This window comes from Pseudopipra pipra, chromosome 8, assembly GCF_036250125.1.
Source record: "Pseudopipra pipra isolate bDixPip1 chromosome 8, bDixPip1.hap1, whole genome shotgun sequence".
Classification (NCBI taxonomy): domain Eukaryota; kingdom Metazoa; phylum Chordata; class Aves; order Passeriformes; family Pipridae; genus Pseudopipra; species Pseudopipra pipra.
This window is the reverse complement of record NC_087556.1, coordinates 14,066,832-14,091,121: the sequence shown is the minus strand read 5'-3', so window position 1 is coordinate 14,091,121 and position 24,290 is coordinate 14,066,832. Positions and strand designations below refer to the sequence as shown.

Below are 24,290 nucleotides of genomic sequence, written 5' to 3'. Positions count from 1 at the left end.
AGCAGAGATCCAGTGCTGGCAAATACAGTGAGAGTCTGCAGGGAAACTCTGCAACTTAAGTCTGCAGGGAATGGGAAAGAGTAGTTCCAGATAGGCCACCTTGACAAAGGTATTAGGTGTAGCAGGACATGCTGGTGTTCTGAACACGTTGACAGTTATGAGCTTTTTACGCAAATGTTTCTCGTTTCTTTTTTCTCTTTGTTAGTTAAGTTGGATTGGGTGGCTGGTGCTGAAACAATTTAATCCTTGTCTACAAAGCAATTTATTGCAAGTTCTTGCATCCTATTGCAATTGATTGCTTTATTGTTGTTGGCGTGTTCTGTGCTTTTTCTCTTAGAAATTTCATTTTGCAAATGTAGTAATAATATTTTACATGTGTAGAGTGCCTTTCATCACAAAATACTTCACAAACTAGACCAAGTTTTTGCAGTCAGTTGTTTGAAAGGGACTTAGGCTCATATCAAGACACATAGCTATCTTTGCCTATTCAGATCAGTCAGGCTGAAGCTTTTTCATACTGTATACTTTCTTGTAACCTATATTGTTATCTGAGTAATAAATAGCCAACTTCCATTCCTAGCTCGGATGCATTTACTGCTGTGACTCAAAACCTGAAGCACTTGCTGGGTAGGAAAAGAGTTTCAATTACACCAGCTGCCACACTGTTTGCCTGATTGGCCACAAAACTAAAATTAAAAAAAGTGCAAGAAAGGAACTGGGACCTAAACAAAGGTATTTTTAAGTCTTGTTATTTTTTTTTGTAAATTGTTTTAGGCATGTATGATTTTAAAAAGTGTTACTGATCCAGATCTTGTGTTTATTTGACCAACTTCTGCTGGATTTAAAATTTGCATTTCTCTTATATTTATTTTATTATGTGCTATGGTCTAAAGCTAAGATACTGTATTGATAAAATTGACCAGATAGAGGTAAGGGCAGAAGATTCTGTGCTCTCTGGTAATCTGGCCTTAAATTTTAGCAAATCTCTGAAAATTCTATGGCATTCAGTGAAAGAACTGAATTAATTTAAACTGAACTGCACACAACCTTTTAAAAATTAAATCTGCTACATATATGGATAATACTACTCTTAAATATTCAGCCTCTATTACTTACTTTAATTCAGTGGATTTTTCGCTGTCTCCACATAATTTCCGTGTAAAAGGAAAGGTTAATCTACTGGTTCAGACAAAAGGCTTAAGCTCAGATGATCTCTGTTCTGTTTCCTTTTTATCATGTTCTTGCATTTTTTTCTCCATCTGTAAAAAGGAGATGACAGCACTTCATTGCCTCATGATGTGGAAGGATAAATACATTGATTGTGAGATGTTAAAAATGACCGAGCCAAGTATGTAACTAGACCAATTTATATGGAGAGATTCTTTCAAATTAGTAGTTGGGATATACTGTCTTGGGGAAGTGTAGAGGAAGAGTTTAGCTATCTTGCTCAAGGTATATAGCAGTGAAATGGTTAACAAAATATATATACAGGCAATGTTTAGGTTTTAGAGTTAACACCCTATTGAGATGATTGAAAATAGTTCACATCTTGCTGAAATGTCATTTTGAGCTGTCTGCCAATTTAAGAACATATTGCTGCCTCAGTTAACATATGGTTCGAGTTGATACAGTTTTCTGTGCAACCATGAGAGCTAGACACATCATTATATGAAAATGAAAACAAATGGCTGAGTCCTGAGTTTACTGCTTTAGGCCCCCCCAGTGCAAGCGAAAGTTCAAAGCCACCTAGTTCTTCCACTTGGAGATTCCTGCAGCATGAGAAGAGTCCAGGTGAGATGGTGAGCCACAATAACCTGTTCCTGTGCCACAGGGCCATGGCACACAGCCTGTAAGGGATGTTCCCAGGACAGAAGTTTTACGGTGTGAACAGAATGGCAAACGATCCCCTGGGTTGCTGTACCTAATTTGTCAAGATTTAATTAGAACCTGGGATAGGTGAGCCTCCTTTTATGTGGCATATATGTTATACTGGGCACATTACAGAATTAAACCCCAAACTCTTGCTTGGGGTTCTTACCTGTGTCCTACTGTAAGTTAATGCTAGCGAAGCAAAGGTGAAAGTTTCTAAGGAAACACTGTTTAGAGAGCACCATGAGGTAGCTTTCGGTATCTGTAGAAGTAAGGTTGAAAAATTTTCCACTGAATTTATAATGGCTCTGTTCTACAACACCTGCAATTGTTTTGTGTACTAGCTATTTTATATATCTTTTTTTTCTGATGTGGTAGAAATTCCATGGTTATGCTACAATTTGCTTTGCTTTTCTTAGTTTAAGTTACAGTTTTAGCACTACATCTTTTTTCTGCTTAGACTAGGTAAATTGTGTAATATTCTCAACTCACTTGTTATCTACATGTTTTCATTGGTGAAGTTCCTGGTATGTCACCTGTCACAGTAGAAAAATAATTTATTCCAAACAAATTATATTTAAATTATTTTTAAGGTACAACTAAAGCTGACAAAACCAAAACAAATAAAAAGTTGAAGCTGAGATTTCATCTTTTCTTGTGCAGTGGGGCAGATATAGACCAGAGCGACTCAGGTCGTGTGTACAGAATAAAACTATCCAGATTTGGATAAATGGACTTCTTTCCTCATACATATGGCTTTGAAACTGGCTTATTTCCCAACATTCTTTTTGACTCAAATTTTAGATAGAAAAGGAATCCAAATATCTGACCAAAACTCATTTAATTTTCTCCTGCCTATTAAGAGTAAGTATTTGTGCAAAATGAAGCCACAAATCAACTCAGGTTTGCTTGTGAGGCTGATGAACCTATAATGAATCTTTCTATGAGCTCAGTCTAAATTTCAAGCATGTAATAAAACACAAAAGCATATCCAAAAGTTACTTTGAGTTATTCCTGCATATCTAGTAATTTTTTTGGGTCACTTATTTTGGGGCATTTACAAGCCACTCAACTGACAGAAATGCCGCTTAGCAGTCCTGCCTGCAGATTGCCTATATAAGTACTGGTATACAAATTTCAGACACATTCACCAAATGGCAGATTTTTGGCTGATAAGATAATGGCAGGCAGCATTTAATTCTTTGGAGCTGCTGGAGAGCATGAGCCAAAATCTATTGCTGCTCCATAGCTCAGGTTTTTCAGATACATCATTGCCTCCTGTGTGTTCCTTGGACTTCATTAGAGCCTGCTGCTCCCCTCAGTGCCTTAGCAGAGAAAGTCCAGCCTATGTTGAGATCACAACTCACCGTGGCTGTAAAGAGGCCAGGTTGGGTGGTGCAGGCAGGTTGAGCAGCATCAGCCTTACATTGGGAGGATTACACTCAACAGGACAACACATTCATAAGACACATTTTGTCATTCACACGTTCGTTTAATATCTGTGTTTTCTAAAGCTTTGTAGCTAATCTTTATTTGGCCAACCTGGCAAATCACCTCCCAGAATTGCAGGGCCCTGGTTTTGATTGCCTTCTTCAGTCCCACAGACTTTCTGAGGTGATGTCCTTGTGTAGTTTACTGATTCTTTTGCACTCCCCCTATGGCTGCAATTCAGGTGCTCGCTCCAGAGTTCTTTTCACCCAAGTTGATATTTGTGTAAGGTGATAACTGGCTTTAGAAGCAAATTGTCTCCTTCTGCCTTCTTTTCAAGTGTATGTGTAAATCCACATTTTAAAATGGCAGCACTGTAACTGTAGCTGTTAAGTAGAGATGATTACATCCTAATTGAGGTATTAGACCAACGTGGAGATTTCTGTGTTTGTTACAGGGTGCTATTATGCTTATGTTCCTGTGCAACAGGGAACCTGTTGGATTTGGCTTGTGAGGTCTTCATTTTTGATATCTAGCTTACTACCCTTAGGTTCAAGGACTCTATTGCCCTACCACTATGCATTTACCTAACACAGTGACACCATTTTGTAATTTATAGGTAGTGAAGAGGAAAGGAACCAGGATGCATTTCATTGATCTTTCAATGTTGTAAATGTAAAATTCATGTGCATTTTTGTTTGCTTTATGACTGTTCTCTTTCCTTTTCCTTATTTAATATGCACTTCATACTGTGCCAGGAGGTCAGTAGGGCAAATCAAGGAGCCAGATGGCTTACTTCTACCCTAAGGAAACATACCAATATTTAGCTGGCTATTTTCCCAAATAAAGGCAAGACTTGAATCCACAATAAATGTGAGAGTTGGTTAAAACTGCATCCTTCTCTTAGATTCACAGCTACAACCTCCTTGAGGCATGAGCTTTTCATACTTCACTGCTGCTTTCTAGCTTTCTCCAAGTAACTGCATCTTAGAAGATATTAGAGGGGGGTGCAGCTCATTTATTTATGGCCTTTGCACAGTAACAAGTTTCAGTTATTTTAATCTGACTGAAATAAGAAACCATAATCCATGGATGAAAAGACAGTGGACAAACTCTGTTAAATCCCTAGCACCCTGAGGACGTATATTTTGTCCATTTCTGGGTTTTTATGTTCCCTTTTTTCCGCTGTTATTCCCAACTTTAACTTTTGAAAAGCCAAGCAGTTTAAATGGCTGGGCCTGGGGAGCTTATTTGTATGCAGCACAAATTTCAGGATCTGTTCCCAAGCCTGTGCAGAGTGAAAAATGGCCTGCATTTTCTTGATAGCCCATGTGGTTGTAAAGAATAAATGGCTAATGAATTACAGATGAACATTGACGCAAATTAATCTTCCTGATGTCCCTGGGTTATATGGCAGCCATTTAAAAGTTTAATCAATACACTAAAGTTGAAAACATGCAGGCACTGCAGTTGTTTGGATGTAATAAACATCAGAGGGAAACGGGAGGCTTGTACCCAGTCCATGTATCATAATGACAGGTATTTATGTTTAATGGACTAAATATTTTTTATTGGAAGAGAGCAAATGTCAGCTTAACTTTGTAAGCTCCGCATTCAACTTTCCTTTGAGGTTGGTGAGAGACGGCTGACATGTCATTGAAAATGAAATGTAAAAAAACCAATTGAGACAAAGCGAGGATAAGGAGCTGTTTTGCTGACGAGATGTTGCTTTAATGCTCTGCAACTATTCATTAAATAAAATGTAAACTCTACCATTTCAAACGTTGCAGTAAAATGGTTTACTAGGTCAGACTTTTAATGGTTATTAGGGAAAACAAGAGCCAACCACTGCCAAATATTCTTTTCTGGGAAACATTTTATTTGAAAAGTCTTTTCCTGAGTTACAGTTTCAGAAGATTTATAATTATGGAACAGTCATCTCCCCCTCCCCCTTTCTTTTTTGAGACAAAGAAAAACAGAAAAATAACTTTCAGTATAAGCATTTGATGGTCTTTTTCCCCCCCCTTTGAACAGAGTAATAGCTTTATATAAGCTTCCCAGAGGCTTGGATATTAATTGCACTTGAAGTCAATAAATTTTAGAGCCATGTGTCCAGAACTTAACCATCTTTGCTATAAATGGGGAAGGAGGCTATACAAGACTGCCAGAATCACCAGGCCTGCACAGTTACTATGTAAAAAAACATATGAAGGTATTCTCTTTAGGTAAAGAAAAATGTTGTTTTCATATCATTAGGTCTTATAAGAAGACAGACTTCTTCCAAACAAAAAATTCTAAGAAGTAGGAGAAAAAGGGAGGAACATCTTGTACCATCTTTCTGTAATCTGGTTTATTACCCCATTTCTTGGCTAATCTTACCTTAGTGGACCCTTGATGGTCTAGAGTGGTCTCAAAGCTTCTGGTAATGTGTGCTGTGGAATAACGTCAGAAAGGGAGGATGGTTGAAAGCCTATGGGTCACTATTTCCTTCTTTGGGGATGGGTTGAGCCTGATCTCTCTTGACTTCACTATCTGTCAAAAATATTTCATTCATCTAAATAATTTCTCTTAGCAGTGCAGTGAGTCACATGTTGGAGGTTTAATGGCTGACCTGCTACTTCAAGATCACCAATCATATTGTGTTGGCTTTACCACCACCTGTAAAAAAAAACCAAACCAGCTATGTTCAAAATCACAGAATCACAGAATATGCTGAGTTGGAAGGGACCCATAAGGATCTTCCTGTCCAACCCTTAGCCCTCCAAAAGACCAACCACAAGAGTTACACCATATGCCTGAGAGTATCATCCAAATGCTTCTTGAACTCTATTAGGCTTGGTGACAGAGTGTTTAAGGCAGAAAAGGGCATTGGGAGAGTGACAGAAATCACATATTACTACAGAGGCATCCAAAATATCTAACTTCTGTTTGGTAGGCAGGCCATTTTTTTTCAAATTGTTATTTAACTATTTTACCTCTACATATCCTTGTTATGTTGCATCAGGTTCTACTCAGTTAAGGTGGCTACTAATACTGAGGCAGGACATACCGATTTATGGCCATTAGAAATGGTCTGCTGAGTAGTTCTGAGCTGATTTCAATGTGTCTATTGAAGGGGAGGGTTGGAGCCTTGTTGTCCTAATAAAGCATCAAAGACTTAGAAGCAGGGTTGCAGTGTCCTGCTGAATTAAGTTACAGTTTAGTTCCATTTAAAAAATTGTCTGCTGTTTCATAAAGCTCAAAGGTAGTTTTCCAGAACTGCTCAAGAGCAGTAAGCTTTAGTGGCATGTGAAGTAAAACAGCAGGCATCTACAGCAAAACATTAACAAAATTGCACTAGACAGAGGTGGTGCTAGTAGAAAATTGGAGGTAAAGAGTGGGTGACATTAGATTGATTCTCTCTGTCAGATAGAAAACTCTCTTTTCAGTAACTACTCACAACAAAATATGAAGTCTTCTGTAAAATAGTACATTGGGGAGTGGAAACCCCCACTATCCAACACACTACTCCAACAGCAGAAGATGTAATAAGTTATTTTCTTGGTCATTATACCAGTTGACAGAACCCTCTGAGTTAGGTTTCTACAACAAGAAGCTTGAACTTCAGACAAAGAAATCCTTTTTGCTGTGGTTTTCTGAACATTTAAGTTCTATAGAGAGGCTGCTTCTATTATGGGCTTAATGGATATAATGGATAAAATACAGAAATAAAAGAAAAATTATAAAATATTTCTTTTAAAGCAAAAAGCAGAAAATTTTACAACTCCAAGACTTTACATTTGAAATGAGTTTCAACTTCATTGAGAGGAAGTATCTAAGGTGTAAGGACATGTGAAATAATACTGTCAATTGGCAGAATTATTAGTGATTAAATGTAGCTTTTTGAGAGCACTTTTCTTTCAATTCAAAGTTATGTAGGTGTGTATATGTACTTAAGTACAGCAACTTTATGCAACTGTCTTGAAGATTTACCAGCCCAGATACACAAATCTACCTGTTCACCCCTTGCCTTAATAAGTGACGATGAAAAAAATCAATAGTGTTTTATCTGTCCATCAAAAAAATTGCTTCTGTCTACTGGCTGGTAAAGTTTTCCAAGGCTGATACATGAATTTAAGTACGTATTTGTGTTTCAGATTTTTCTATCTAGTACCAGTGCAACAGACACACAGTATGTCTGCCATATAGTCAAAATATTTAAATAGTGTTACAAGACTACTAATCTAAAATAAGTTTAAGTGAAAAAGAAGATAGGAAACCATGAGTTGGCAAAGTACCTTTTTCTTTACCATGTTCATTTTGAATTCCTGAGGATTACAAATGGAATATTAAAGGGTGAAAGCAGTTTCAGAATAATGCCAGTTGCACACTTCTTAAACTGGGATCCACAGTTCTGACAGCTATTAAAAAAATAAAGTAACTTTTGTTTCTGGTTTTGTATAATGAGCATATAACAAAAAGGAGGTTTACTTCTACATTATCCTGCAGGTGTAACTGCTGTCTGTCAGTTTATCCTGTATTTTATTTTGATGATGAGAGAACACTAGGGAGAAAAAAAAATTCTCTTAATCAAAAACCTTAACAGGAAAAAAAAAATGTCTCAAGACAATGTCATGTATTACTGGTTATTTGTGATGGTTAAAAGAATTATCTGAAAACAAAGAAGTCTTTCACAATGAATCTAAAACACAAAAGCTTTAATAGCATTTACATCTGTGTATCATCCATGTCTCCAAATGCAAGTCATGAATAACACATAAACTAGAGTATATAGGGAACAGAAGTGCTAGCACATCATTTAAAATCCAACACACCCCATCGTCAGTGGAATCAAATACACAGCAGGAATGGTTCCAGTTGATAGACATACAATGAAGTCATTGAAAATGAAAACATATTAATTATGTTCCTAAAGGTTAAGATAGTAATGGCTGAATTCTCTAATCCTGGAATAATATTAATGTCCCAAATCCACGCAGGAAAAGTCCATGGTGCTTAAAAAATTGTGGAAAATTTTAGTAACACTTATTTATATCTCACCCATGATTGACTCCACAGTATGGGGGGTAACAGGGGGAAGAGCAGGAAGTGCAAGACAAAGACAAACCAGGGAGAATTATCAAAAAGAAAAAAAAAGAAAAAAAAAAATGTTCTTGGTCCAAACAAGCCACTTGCACTACATGAGCTAATTGTAGGAATAGACTATTTCTAAACTGCAGCTGTTATGTGCTTAAGCAAACCCTGCTGGGAGAACTGCTTTGTGGAACACCTAACACAGACACACAGAGTCTCCTTTAATAGAAGAATTCAAAGTGCAGTGTGTAAGGGAAACCTTTTCCGCTTCCAAATTTTCCCGAGCTTATTACAGGACGTGATCCTAGCTTTTCACTCTGGCATAGGTTTCCCTTAAGTGTTTTCTATTTTCATTATCTTTTTGCCTATGTTAAATCAAAACAACAGAGGCTGAAGACTTGGGGTGTGTGTGTTGGGAAATGAGCAGGGGGGGCTGAGGGGAAATGCTCAGGTTTTGTGATAGAAAATGATAGGTGTCAAAAAAACCCATAAAACACCTAGCTTGGTCATGATAACTTTTTTGTATAATACTTTCTGGTTGTCCCTGTGGAGCAGTAAGATCCCTCGTATCCTAGTAATTTTAGATGTATTCTTTCTCTGCTCTTTTCCTCACCCTCCCTGAAATCCTCATCCAGGCATCTCTGACACAAGGCTATTGCACCTGGGTTCCTAACTATATTAACTCCATTGTGCTGGTGTGCTGAGCACCCTTGATCCTTAATGTCTTTATGCTAAAACCCAAATCCTCCCAACAGCAAGGGGTTAATTGTTTGCTTTCGATGTACTTAAAAACTCTCAGCTCTCGGGAATGATGTTTCCATGAGGATTGAATGTAATTACAAAATAATATAGGCACTCTGACTTATTTTCAGTGATACTTAAGTCATTGCTGGTTTTGCTGCATGTGTTTATATTGGGGCTCTTCCTTCAGCGTACTTGATGCAAGGTATTTGCAAATTTGAGCCTTTGGGCTTTAAATGTTGTGCTGCTTCTTCTGTTCCTCATTCACTACAGATTACATATAATTGATGACCTGCATTTACAGACATGGGTGGTATACAGATGTAAATGTTATTATAGCTTTTATATTTTATGTTCTTTCTGAAAGATCATTTTGTCTTTGAATAATACTCCTGTTCAGATTTTGGGGGGTTTATCTCTAAAAGAGAATATGAAATGGATATTGCACATCGTATATTTCTTAAAAGTAATTTGGAATTTTAGGGTATGGGATTGGTGGTGACTGATACACTGCCTGGATGAGATATATCCCTTTGAAAATAACAGCGCCAGTACATGCCTGCATCTGTCTAACCTCATAATTCACTTTCACATTGGGTTATGGATGTCTGCATTCAGTGAGTCTATCTTCCCTTTAGGTATTATTTCAGCCCTTTGAGATAATAAGGAAAGTTTAATTGCGTTGTTAATTGATTTTTTGCACAACATTATTACCTTGATTGATTGCAGAGTTGATGAAAATGTTAGACACAGGCAGTGTAAAGTATCAGCCCAGTAAGGAGTGGGAGCCTTGTGGAGAATAGATAACCTTGATGTTAAGAGCTATATCCTTCAGATATGTCTTCCCTTGACATATTGATGGCCCTTGAAAAGGGAAAAGCTGATTGTATGCAGAATGCAATCATTAAACCCACTTCAGCTGGCTGTTGATTAATTTGTTTTTTCCTGAAGGATCTAGTTAAAAAGAAGGCCTCACTAGTATCAACAGCAGCCATTTTCCAGGCTTCAGATTATACTTAACCCTCTCCTAGAAGAAAGAAAAATGATACTGTCTTGGTTTAGACAGGCAGATTGTCTGCAAACATTGAGTCGAACTGCAATTTGGGGATTATAACACTCACTTTACCCCGCTAACTACTGCTTCCTCTATGACCTCTCCTCCCCCTGCCTTCAGTATTCAGCTTCACCATAGAAAGCAGAAAGTCACGTTTGATGTTTTCTGAGTAAGGGCAGTGTCTGTTCTCAGCAGAGATGCCAACAGGGATGTCAAGCTTGTTTTGCCCAAAGACTGAAATACTTCAGTAGCATATAGCTGCTTCCCAGGAGCCTCTCTGAAAGGACCACAGGGTTCACTGCACACACGTAAGTGGTTAAGCTTTCCTTATCCCTGAAAAGATCTTTCTTGTGTAATTTTTTGTTATTACTTTTGAGATCTTTGAGGTCTTCTGTAGGGCAGTTTGTGCTGCTCAGCGCTGCCCCAGGCTTAACAGCAGCACTCATGTGCCCTGTTGTTGGATACTTTTAACCAAACATTGGCTGTATGTGACTGCCTTTCCCACTATGAATTCATGTGATGGTCTAATCCCAGACTACTTGCTACCTTCAGAGCACTTTCTGTTTTAATAGCACACACTCTGAGAGCAAACATGGAGAGCATTGCCTAAATGGCCTTCCTGTGGCAGAAGGGGCTTCCTTGGCTAAAAAATATTCTGTGGATTGAGGGAAAGCTTCTGTCTTAAGTAATTTGTACTAGCAAATGACTCAAGACTTCCAAAATATTTATGTGGCTTTAGCCAAGCAATTTAATGCCTCTGAACGTGGTGGACACTTTATCCTTCTGTTAACTATTTGAAAGATGTTTGGTAAAGTAACAGGTTATTGCTTCCTGTTGAGCTTGGTAGTCTCAAAGACAGTTGCTCTTAATTGTGTGTGTGAGTGATAACAGTGATCAGTGTTGCTTGATTGTTTGGCCAAATGTTTTTTATTAGGTCCAATGTCCACATTTTGCCAGTGGGCTCCTTTTTAATATGGGGACATGTTAACTTGTGACATAGTCAAGTCTGACAAATCTGAACCAACCAAATAAGTGAGTAATATTTCAAGCTGTCAAGGCAGGTGAATACTGATTAATTGACACACTCCAAGAGCTCTTACCAATATCCGTGCTCTGGTGGAAAACGTTTACTAAGCGTAATACTTGTTAGAAAGTCTTTGGTGCTTTGACTAAACTTTAATGACTCTGACCCTAATGGAGGGGTTTTAATGTGCCTCTCTCAAGCTATTTCTTAGTCCCCAATCTTTTATCTTTAGCAAAAAGCTTCCATAAAGGCTAAAAGTGCACCTGTAAACTATGTTCTACTGACCACTGTGATTTAACCTGCAGCCCCCATCTCATTAGCATGTTCTTAACAGGAGGCTGAGGAAAGGGAAAAGAGTTGAGGATACAGAACAATGACAGTGTTTTGGCTTTCAGTACTGGAGACAGCATTGAGAACTAGACTATGGCCAGTAACTATTTAGCAATAGCAAATGGTATAACATATCATACAGCATAGAACAAAATTCTAAGAGGCAAGCCCAGACTTAGTCCAGAGAACTAGATATTTTCTGAATACTTTGAGTATTTGGATCCAGATGCATTTCTGATTTCACTTGATGCTATATAATAACAGTAATAGAAGAGAGAAAGGAACTCACCAGCTGTTGTGGGGTCCGGAAGTGTCTTACATAGTGCCAGATGCCTTCAACTTTCACTGGAAATCAAGGGAATCCAGGACCTTGTAGTATCAGCTTCTTTAAAAACACTTGTTTTTGTATTAGGAAAGATCATAGCAATCCTATCATTAGCTATTAGTTAAATGGGTTTTTTTGTTTCTGAGGAAGGGCTTGTGGAAAGGAGCAAGGCTAATAAGGTTCCCTTAACTGTATCATGATATGACAGCAGCACTATTTAATTATGCTCTTTAATTTTATTTGAGAGACTTTCTTTCCCAGCTTTAAAAATAAAAAGCAACTTGTCTTTATTTTAGATGACTCTCTTGAGAAATTTGAAACCAGTTGAGCCAGACTAAATTTTCTATGGTTTTTTTTCCCCTAATGTGAACTCCTGCAGCAGGAACACATTTGAGATCCAAAAGCAAGTTTTACTCATGAGATGAGCCAAATTTGTGTCTAAACTCTCCAGAAGGGCCCTGCTGCTCAAATTTTTTTCACATAAGAATTTGTAATTTTATTGGAATGCTTGCAGACTTTCTGAATAATTATTCCAAAAGTTTGCTTTCTGCCCCATAAATCATGGTACATTTGTTTAATTCTATCGCAGTTACTAAAAGAATTTACTTTCCTCTTTTTTCCCCTTGCATTTTGTTGCTAATGCAATCTGTGCATGGTTAAAATTTGTGAAGTATGATTAAATTTTAGTTACTTTTTGTTTTCTTAATGACCTTGCCATTCTTTATGGTTTAACTCCTTTGATGAGTAATGTAAGTATTATTATTAGAATGTAGCCCAAAGTGTAGAGCAGCCAGCAGAAATGCCATTTTTGCATATGTTAGCCAAATTAACTGAAAATCTTCTAAGTTCGTATGGTGAGTGTACACTGAACAGCTGAACTTTAAGTTATGGCGGGGAAGGGATTTTACAACCTCCTCTTCCTCCATCATTTTGAATATATTAAAAGTCTCTCTTACACCACTTCAGTGGTTGCACTGTTTCATTAACAAAAGTAGTAGAAAGATCGTTCAAAACAGTGCTGGCATTTATGCAGTGGATAGAAGTGTGAGAGAAGAACAAGTGCCACCTCAGCTGCAGTGGAAGCCGATGGTGGAGACGGGCGGTCGCCTCCCCCTCCCGCCTCCCCCGGACAACATTTTGAGCCTTTTGTTCAGAGCGCTACCCCGCCATCTGTATACACAAACTGATGCTCACTGAGATTAGTCCACCAGAAGTCAGGCTCCTGGGCTAAAGACTGAAAGCAGAGGTTGTATAAATATGGGCTTTGATCATGACAGAACAAGAAATTGGCTGCAAAGCTAACAAGCAGTATTGCTTTAATTGCCATCTCCGCCTGTTTGGCGGCGGGTGCGATGCGGCATTTTAGACAAATGCCTGCTGCCCTCTAGTGCCCACGGGCTCGGCCTGAAGCTGCAGGGCCCAGGCGAGCCGGGCAAACAGGGCTCTTCTGGCCAGGAGTGGCTTTTTGCCTGGTTGCTAACATTGCCTGTCCAGTTTGGGGGGTTTGGTCATAAGCAGAAAGCAAATAAGCTCTTGTGACGTAGGTTTAGAGATGAAGGGTATTTAACAGATATAACTTGACTTGCATTGAATATTTACAGTCATTTTTTTTTTGCCTTTACTCTACTTCTTTTATTTTGACCACATATGAGAGAATGAGATATATGAAGAAGTGTTTTAAAGACTAAAAGAACTGTGAAATCATTCTTCCTTTCCTCCATCTCCTTCAAGGGCATTCAATATATCCAAATGTAAGCATCAGTTCACCCATAAAATCTGGCATACTGATGCTTTCTGTGCACTTGGGTTTCTTTGACTGTAGTAGCAAGCTAACTATACAATTTATGTGTCTGAGTAATTAGAAAAATCTGCTTTAATTTTTCAACATATTTCATGAGAATTATTTCATCATGAAGTCATCATTAATTCCATCCATGACATTAAAAGTGCAAAACTGGCAAAGATGCACTGAAGAGAAAAAAGCCTTTGGTTGGGTTTTTTTGCTTGATTGTTTGGATTTTTTTGTTTGGTACTTTTTGCTTCATTTTCACTAGAAAGAGACGTCTCACTCCCCAACATATTTCTCTTATGATGGTTACAATAAGCATGGAAATATTCCAAAGAAATCCCAAGTGTAGGACCTTAAATTGTAACAATGATACCCAGAGGAGTATGGAACCGGTTAATGATTTAAAGTAATATGCCCTAAATACTCCTATTTTAGCCAACAGTAGAGAATCTGTAGACAGCACATGCCCAGATCAAAGCTGATCATGTCAATGTCATTCAAGGAGGGAAAGATACCCTCCTTTTTCCCTTCTCTCCCCCCTACCCTTTTTTTAAACAAAGTATGACATCTGAGGAACAGTGTGTTGATTGTTCCACTGCCAGGATATGCATAATGGAAACATTAGCTCCAAGATAACTTTTAATCTGTCAGCCTAATGGCTCCTTAATGTGTAGAGGGCTTTAAATGTATGTCAGCCAGGGCTGTATAAAGTAATATAGTTTGTGGCCTGAATGGATCTAGATGACTCTGCACCATGACACAATATGGTTTATTATTAAGTATCAGCTCATCAGCTTATTCCCACGGACTTGGACAAGCTTCTCAATTTTCCGGTAACAGATTATGTGAGAAAAAGCTTGCAGTGCATTTTTTCTCTCCTCTTTTTTCTTTATTTTTCTCCCCTTCCAAATTACAAGTTTCATCCCGAGTTGCACTGGGAGCCCTGAAGTGTATTTACAGCAGGCTGCACTTTATCACACATCAGCTTGACTGCTAGTTTACACTGAACATTTATGCAGCTTCCTTGGCCCAGGATGCAAACTTCACATCTTTGTATTCCTATCACCTTCATCGCAAATTTTTTCCAACATCCTCTCCCTGTTGACTGCTTTCCTCCCCCCTCCCCTACTCTCACTTCCCTACATACTCCCCCCTTTTCCCCCCCTTCCTACAAACAGGCCAGTGAGACTTGACATGTCACAGTACTTGTCTGTGCAGGATACTTGCAATAATGCAGTGTGTTAGTTTGCCTTCTGTGATTCCTCTCAGCTCTAGCTTAGGTATATAATTTCAACACCATTGCTGTAGACTGGATACAGATTTGATTTTGTGCCTTTCACTAATTTCTTTCAGTCTGAAAGACTATTTTATGCCCCATGCTGTAGAATGTCCAGAGGAAAATGTTACCACCTTTCAGCCTGCCTGTGCAGAGAGCAGAGCAAAGAGGTAATTAATCTCCTCTGAATGGGAAGGTTACCTTCTTTGAATGTTGTTACCCCCCGAGGGAGGGGAGAATCAGAATCAGCAGTTTGCTACTGAAGGTACATCTTCTTTCTCCAGGAAACCTACAATGGACCACAATCCCTAATTCATGGGCACCTCTTTGAGAGTATTTGGGGACAGTCTGTGAGTACTGTGGCCATGGTGTAGGAATTCCACCTTCGCCACAGGAGCTCTGGCCTCAGCCTTCTCAAGCACAACCTAATCCCTTTATGCACAGCTAGTTTTGGAAGAATTATGCATTATTTTTGCTTACATGTAGTGTTTGTATCCTCTTAAAATATTAACTAATTTATAACATAAGAAAAGTTAATATTTGTGCATTTGTTATGTAAGCACTTGTACTTTATGATATTTTAGGGAATTTATCTCTGGGTTTTGTTTATCGCTGTGATATTTCAGGTCATTATAAGATACTCTTCTACAGTATTTAGCTGTGGCACAACCAAAGGCATTCATATCCTTATCTGTTGTATTCTCCTCTTTGTGTTGCTCCCTCTGCTCTGATTTAAGGAGTCTAAATCCTGTGTCTTGACTCTAGCCTGGAGCAATCTGGAAACTACAGTTGCAACAACCAGATTTAATGGTAGTAGTCAGAGATCCCATCACATTAGCAAGGACAGCTGCAACTCTCTGTTCTTTTCCCATGTCATGTTGCAGTTTTTGAGCTCAAGCTTCCCCACTCTGGTGGTGGTTTATTTACTGGGGCAGAATGGAAGTCTGAGTGGACCTCTCTGGGTTACATACTTGGCTGCTTTGGGGAGGACTCGGTGACCCAGGTGATCCTTTACATCTTTTCTTATCTTCTAAGTGGTCTTCTCAAATTCCCGTGTCAGAGAATTCATAGGCTGGATCATATTCAATAGAAACAATTGTTTTGTTTCACCAAAAGTCAACATGAAGTACAAAAGTCCGTCTATAATTCCCTCCCTTCTTGTCAGATAAATTTATAGTTTTAAACTTTTGATTAAATTTGGTTTATTTTACCAAACATGGACCAATATAGACAAACAACATAGCTCAACAAGCATTTTTTTCTGCTTTTGGCCCTAACAGATTTCAAAAGCTAAAGGCTTTGTTGTTTCTAATTGCTCAAACTATTGTTCTTGTTTATAAAAATGTATTTCTACATAAACACCCATAAAGACCCAACTATAAATAAATGTCTGCAAATTAAAGTAGATGAATGAACCTTAGAAGACTAACTTGGACAAACACCCAATTTCCAACATTTTTGGAAAAAGTTTGGTTTTTTTTTTATTTAATTGTAAAGTATCGTATGTCACAGCCACAAGACTCAGTAGAACTAAAAGTACACTATTTGGGTCTGCATAAACTGTTTTATTCTTTTTTTTCCTATCACTGTTAGATATTTAGCATGTCTCTTCTCCTCTCCTTCTACCCCATCCCAGGGTCCTGTGAAGCTTTGCATGAATCTGTCCTCCCCAGATTTCAAGATGATTTTGCTGAATGGCAGACTAACGTTTTTGTGGGTTTGGTTTTGTTTAGTTTGGTTTGAATGTGGTTTTGTTTGATTTTTTGGGGGATTGTTTTTTTCTTTATTTGAGGACAGCCAAGAAAATATTTTGAAAGAGCAGATTCCTAAATATGTTGATACTTTTTACAGCATTCAGTTGTTTGAATATTCTTAATGATGGATATAAAATAGCTCAGGATGGAATTTAGATGGAATGAATTTTTTTTTTTTTTTTTAACTAAAGTGACTATGAGAGTGTATATACCTTAATTCTCCTGATTTAGCAGAAAAATATAACCTATGTGCTACTGAAGGTGAGAGGATTAGGCTTCTAGTTTTTTCAAAGCTCTAGTACTGCATTTCTCATAGAAAGTCAAAATGGAATTGAAAATAAGAAGTTGTGAGCTAGACAACTAGATAAAGTTGTTAAAATTTCCAGGAAGATAAATATAAAATGAAAAATTTCTAAACTCCTGTACAAAAGGATTTTTTTTTAAAGTAGCTTTGCTTATTCCTTAGATGAAAAGATTTTTAAGAGTTTTAAGTTAATTTGACTCATGGAGGTGTTTTGCCTAAATCGGTAGCATTTTAGACTTGAAACTGTTCATAGATGGGTATTTATTCTCCTCTAAATGTTATCAGTAGGGAATTATTTTCCTTTAAAGGAAGTTTATATTAATATTTAAGGGAATTTTGCAACTTCTGTTCATTAATTGTAGAATATGCCCAAGTGCCTATGAAAAAAAACGATAATGGTATTGATATTTCATTCTGAAGGGTCTCAAAACAATTTACAGATTGGTGGTATAACTACACTGAAATGCACCCAGCTTCTTGGTGGAACATGGCAGCTGTTTAATAGCCCATAGCAAAACTACACAACAGCAGGTTGTACAAAAAGAGATGAATATGGATCAAATACAAATCGGCAGCGAAGGATTAGGTACTGTACTCTAATTAAAGTTAGGTGAGGTGGACTTCCACTAGAATATTGAGTCTGTGTATGAAGTGCCACACTTTATCTGACCTAGTGCAATGACCTGTGGTTAGTCCATCTGAAAGAGAGGCAGAAGGCTGTTTACTGAAATGTAGTCCCTGATATATACTGCAGACCAGTGTTTGACAAAAAAATTTAACTGTGAATATTTTGCTTTTTTTCCTTGCAGAGGGATTTATTAAAAACATTTGATGTTAAAATGAGTGCCTGATAGGGGTGTTGGGCAGATGTGGCAATAGGTTTTGAGGGGGGTGGCAAAATTTTGGGGGCTTGACTACTTAGTTTTAGTAATTACTTTTTAGAGAAAACTGAGCTACTGGAGGAAGCTGTGTTCCTAACAGCTCCCTGAGTTGTGATGGCTGAGAGGTAGTATTTTTGTAGATATAGAGTATTTATTTGCTAGGAAAAAGATAAAAGCAAGAAAGGCAACAAGATGCTATTAGACAACAATTTCTTTACATCACTGTTGGCTTGAGCTGAATTTTGACCTGTAACTAACGCAGGCTGTATGATCTATAGGTCTAGCACATTCCATTGGAACTTATTTTTACCATTTTTTATATAATACATGAAGATCTTTAAACTTTTTTTCTCTAGGAAAGTGTATAGAGGTCCAAGTGTAACATAGCTCTCTGCGAAACATGCCCAATTTAAAAGGAGCTAACATGACTTGAACTTTTTCATGTGTTTTAGTATGCATGTATGTATTTATTTATTTATTTGGATAATTGGGTTTTCCCTCAGCTAAGGAAAAGCTGGTGTTGCTGACATTACAACGTGTTTGTGAAGAAAGACTGATATCACAACACATGCAGGCAACTGCAAGGTCATTACTTACCCAGCATAATTAGAACATCCATTCCAAAGGGTGAAAACATTTAAAAGATAAAGAGTGAATTTAAAAAGGATTCTTCTCAATGCATTTTTTTCATAATTATAGTTTTAACAGCTTGTGGTGATGGTAGAATCAGCTACTTAAGAAAAATTAGAAGCCTCATTCAGGGAAGACGATCCCTCAAGAGACCTTGTGTTGTCATTTCTTAAAAACCTTGAGCAGAAACCTCATTCAGGATGCTGTGTATTGTTTTGATGTATAGGGGGTATACTTAGCTTATTATGGCCAATGCTGGATATTTTAATTAAAAAACACCAGAACAGCCACAACTGTATTGTTTTCCCCTTATTCCTCCCCTTGCCTGTGTGCAAAAGCACAAGTGTTCTCTTGCCCCTGAACTACAAGGAAAGAATACCATAGCAGAAAGGCAGAAAAGAAGCACTAGCTTTCCTAAATCCACACGTGAAATATCTTAGCATCAAAATTCTCACACAAACCTTTTGCAGTTCTCTGTAGTTGCCAAAGGGAGGTGGGAAGAGAAAAAAACAAAACAAGAGAAAAAACCCACACCAGTCACTGCATTTAATTTATGAGCAAGATTATTGTTTTACAAATAACCTTCATGATAAATAAGGTCTCATGGCAACATTTTCAACTGCGCTTTTATCAAGACTCTCTGAGCAGTGTGTGTAATATGCCTGGCAATCGAATCACAGCTGTGTGCCTGGGTAGGGAATCTCTGCGGAGACAACACTTCCTTAATTTAAACAATTGTAGGCTGCAGGATTTCAAAAATTTCAGCTGACTTTAACTGTCACTAGCCCAAGCACCTTTATCCCCAGGCGAGCAGCAGCAGCTGGATTTCATTTCCTGCTGCCAGACTGTCCGACATCTTTGCTGAACATCCCAGGAACAGAGCATCTTTACTTTAAGGATTTTATTCAAGGTGACAGCTCCTCACACTTTAGCGTTCAGATCACCTCAAGTAGCTGAGATATCAGTGAAAATGAGAGCACTTCTCCAGCAAACTCCAAATTTAGATTGACTGAGGTTATCCTTAGGCCTCTAGACCCAGCCTCCACAACAGCACAGGCCTGCCAGTAACTTTAAAACTACAGTGGAGTTTGTAATGATGTCTGGGGAGAAATAATCTGCCAGAGCAGTGGAGAATACTATAAGCGATAGGAAATGATGTCAGATTTAGTTAGGGCTGGAGACAGTGTTAGAATATACTTGGCATAATATGGCACCGGTATCTCTGTCAGCATCTCTGTTTTCTGTCACCGCACACAATCCCGGGCCTGTCTGTAGCCCTGACAGTGTCTTTTCAGATCAGGTTATTGCCAACTTGGAGACTGGCTCAGCGCAGCACCATACAACCCCCTTTGTTTGAAGTCTGCCCTTTTGTCATTAATGCACTTGATGTCTATTTAAATCTGACGGTGAATGCAGTATCTGTTTTCCTGTCAAGAGATCATTGACAATATTAATACCTCATGTCCTTGCCTCATTTTCTAAGCACTGACACCTAGCTATAGTCTCCAGCATTCATCAAACAGCACTCTCTCACCAGCATCTCTATAAACAGTCTTGCTTCCAGTCCTTAAGAAATGCGGCAGACCTCAAACAAGACTTTTATCAATGCCAGCGAAAAAGGAGTCTGAAGAATGCCATTAATAAACTGCTCATATCCTTTGCATTTAGAGCTCTAAATGGCCTTGTTACCAACCTAATGCCTGCTGCAGCCTGACTTGGGATATCTTTTTAGGGGACGAAAATCTTGTTGTTCATTAGATGCTTGTTTAGGAATGCTAATATCATCCTTTGAATGTGGAAACTGCTCCACTAGTGAAATTGAAATTATTGAAATTGAAATTATTGAAGAAACCTCTGTGGAGGAGGGCAAAGGGATTGGACACTGCACCATATACTCCCCATCTGTGTTATCCTGAAGAGGAATGTTTTTCACAACAAATGACAGGCCTATCAATTTTTCTCCCCACCCTCATAGGAATGTGTTACCATCCTGATGTCTTAGAAAGAAAGAAGAGCATTAATCTTGCACAACCCATGCCTTCCAAAGCTTTAGTATCTTATCTGACAGATGTTATACTGGAAAAAAATGGATGCAGATTATAAAAGCTTGTATAGTGAATTCATACTGCAGGTGGGCACAGTATTTGCTATGTGAGTCCTGGAAATCTAAAACAACAATAAATTGAGGCTCTGCTCCTCCCCTGTCTTTACCCTTTACGTAAGGCAGTGTTTGTCCCCTTTGGGGTAGGTTATGTTTGCCCTTATAGAGGTGAGCTAGGTACTTGCAGAGTGACTGCTCTGTTAAGACACTCCCAAAGTAGAGGAGACCCTTCCACCTTCTTTCTGTTCATGGGAGATGACTTTAATTTGACTATACATGTGTGAGGGCTCAAAGAATAACTCTGCTAGTAAAATTTAGCATCTTTGAGGATGTTCTCAGGTGGGATGTGACTGTGAACTTACGCTTTCACATACCACTTAGTACCACCAGAGGGGATGCTTTTGAATAAGGTAGTGAGATTTGCAGGTACGTGTGTCTCACCCGGAGCAGTTAAGGCTTCCTCAGGCATCTTTCTGCCTGTACTCACTGAGAATAACACACCTTGTTTCCCAAAACCAGTATTCTGGATAATTTTTGAAAGCATACTCCATATGCCAATATGTAACATAATTATAATTGTATCTTTCTCATGGAATGTTGTGATGGTGTTCTGAGAAATACTTTGGAAATGTTTTAACTAAATGTTTGTTTGTATGCTGGAGTCTGGAGGGCTAACTGTTCTAGCCTGTGTCTGTTGATGACTTCCCATGGAGATTTCAGCCAGTCACTTCAGTTCACTGTCACTGGAAAACAGGAATGGCTTCAGGTGTTTGCAGTATGACTCTGTGAAAGTTCGAAGGGTTTTTCCAGGATCCACATTAAACTGTAATTATTTGCTGGTTTTTTTCCTTTTTGGTTTCATTCACCAGGAAAACCTTTTAAATAAATAGCAGGGACAGAGCAGAAAGCACAAAATATAACTTCAACCCAGACTTTCTGCTTTTCAAAAGCAGAAGAGAGGTGCTGTGATTTAAAATGCAGTATATGATGTTTCAGTGTTATGTAGTTCTGATTTTGAGGAAACTTGTGGATTTATGTTTAACAGGATAGGTCATGCATGTATTTGAACACATGTTTTCCCAGTGGATTCAAAACTGCTGTTTGAAATGGCAATACTGGATATTTCAAATACACAAACTTTCTTTTGCAGGAAAATAGAAAATTGCTCCCTTCCTTCCTTCAAATTTCCCTAGTTATGTACTTTATTGCATATTATGCCACTTCAGTCCTAACTGTAATTAATTTCCTTTTTATTGTAGGCATTCTGGGGAAATGTCGCTACATTTACTACGGAAAACATTCTGAGGGCAACAGATTCATCCGAGATGACCAGCTATAAAACACAGTGCTGTTTGCTGCCTCTTTGATCCCTCCACATGAGAAACACAAATTGCATCTAAATTTTAAGCGTGTAACTGAAGTCCTCTAGTGCCTTCTGCTGACTTTGCCAAGCCTGTCAAGATCATCCTTCTATCTTAGTCTGAATAGTCACATAGAGATTGACATGATTGCCTTTAAGCAGGTTCCATCCACCAGTGTGACAGACAGCTGCAGCCGAGCACCCGGCCTGACAGGAGGAGCACTGTGATGGATTGCCTGGTCCAATTGCTGCTCCAGAAGAGCAGGGGTCACACCTGGGGCTGCAGTGAGCATGCTCCAGTGCTCGGCGCCTCCGCAAACGCAGCGCGTTTATCTCCGGCTTGCCTGTTGAGAGAAAGTGGCTGCTGATATCAAAGTGTTTATAAAAGAGGGAGGCTGTAATTTCAGATGAAAAAGCCCTTATCTGTTCTTATTTTTTTCCCTGTGAATTAAGTGCTTGTGTTTCTGTCATCTCATACATGCCTACACAAATCCGTTCACGGTTTGGAAGGACCCCACTCACCCCTAAATGATCCTAGACAGGTTATTTTGTCTTTCAACGGGGGAAAAAATATATCCTGAAAATATTTTGGCCTTGCAAAGTACTATTGATTTGTATAGTTGTTTATATGCAAAGGAAAAAGATTTAAGTAATTTCCCAGACAAACAAAATTTGCTAATTCTTAAATTACGTCTCAACATTTACTCACTCTTACCTTCAGAAAAGTGAACATTTCTTAATGCTGGCACAGCTTAACTTTATATGCTTGGAAGAAGCCCTCATTAGTGATATTGACAATGTGCATTATTCCTGGTTTGTTGAACAAGATATTTTTAACTTTTAGGGACTATGTTTAGAATTAAATGCTTAAATCTAAGTGGGGGGGGAAAGTGCCTAAAAGGAGTGATATAATCTGCCACCAGATTCATAGGATTATTCAGAGGGGAAAAAAATCAACAAAAGTAAATGGTAGAGTTAACATAATTAGCAGCTTTACTAATATAGAGAGACAAGTTCTGAATAATCCCTTTTGATGTCTACGTAGGAAAGGCTATTGTCAAATTTTCAGTCAGAAAAATAAAAATTCATGGCAAATTTCCTCCTTTTCTGATAACGAGGTTGAACATATTAGAATCATGAACTCGTTACTGTGAAAAAAAATCCCATACTTCATGCATATATTAAGTGCTACTGGATACAATGGGATTGTCCAAGGAATATGCAAAAATTCTGACCTCTGGACTGTTCCAAACCCATGCATATTGGTCCCAGTTGAGAGCTATCACTGCCTAGCTGTTCTTGGTTTGTTTAAAATTGCTTGGTGGCCTTTATTCACTTTCCTGGTTGAAAAAAAATGTCAGTTTTTAGAAACTGCCTACTTTGGGGGTCTATTATCAGCTAGTGTTACAGGTGGAAGCGAACTGGACATTGAAGTCAATTGTGAAATTGGGTTTGACTGATGAAATAGAGTGAGACACTGGCAGAGTGCCAAAGGAAAGCTTGCTGCTGCTGAGCATGTTAGGCCTTACTCAGTAAATGGAAGCCTTTGCTCATTCTGAAAGTCTATAATAAATCTTTAACAGATACTTAAAATCAGTGATGAACGTAGAACAATCTAGTTCACACCACTTAGGGTTCAAATTGAGCTCTGAGCTGTTTGCCATGCAAATTGGTGTCTGTAAAGCACATTTTGGCCACCTACAGTGCCTCTTCTAATGTCATATGTGACTACAAATGAAATGCCAATTCACTTTAGAAGTCCTAGGAGATATTGGATAAATGAAAACTACATGCCTCTTTCTTTAATCAAAAATATAATTAGAAATATTTAGGGCACTTGTCATTTCTCTTGGTTACCAAAATAACAGCAATCCTACTTTGCTCCTATTTTGTTGTCTGTTTTGAAGTCTCCACACATTTTGGCCATGGCAATGTTACAGGCAGCAGGGTTCTGAGCAGGGGTGTTTGGAATAACCTAATGTCACTTTCAGTCTGGTTGCATATATGTTCTTGTCTTTATAAAGGTTTTAACCCTGCCTCAAACAATAAACAGCACTTGCAAACTGACCGCATGATTTTTCCATCTTTATTTTGCTTGTTTACTTTTCCTAATGTCAAAACCATTTGTATCATTTTCAGGAGCATTTTCTTCCTAGCAAAGCTTTGGAGGCAAAAATATTTTTGGAAGGAAATGTGAACAAAGTGTCTTCCACTTTGGTTTTTGTTTTCACTTGAGGGATTATATACCTATAGTTAAATATGGTAAAGCCCTAATTAAAATTTGCTTAAAGGGAATTCATATTAAATGTGTCTGGTTCTGGAAAATCAAAAGGATAATCTATGAATAATTA

General features: G+C 38.2%; 1 protein-coding gene across 7 annotated transcripts in view; it reads left to right on the top strand.

The window, feature by feature from the left end:
• LRMDA (leucine rich melanocyte differentiation associated) overlaps positions 1-24,006 on the top strand; it is a 667,757-nt gene extending 643,751 nt beyond the window's left edge. For all 7 annotated transcript variants that reach the window (XM_064662649.1, XM_064662650.1, XM_064662651.1 and 4 more), the window contains one exon: positions 21,839-24,006. In XM_064662649.1, the coding sequence (XP_064518719.1) occupies positions 21,839-21,918 (80 nt within the window). In that variant the 3' untranslated portion in view covers positions 21,919-24,006. The remainder of the gene's footprint in view (positions 1-21,838) is intronic.
• Positions 24,007-24,290: the final 284 nt, after the last annotated feature.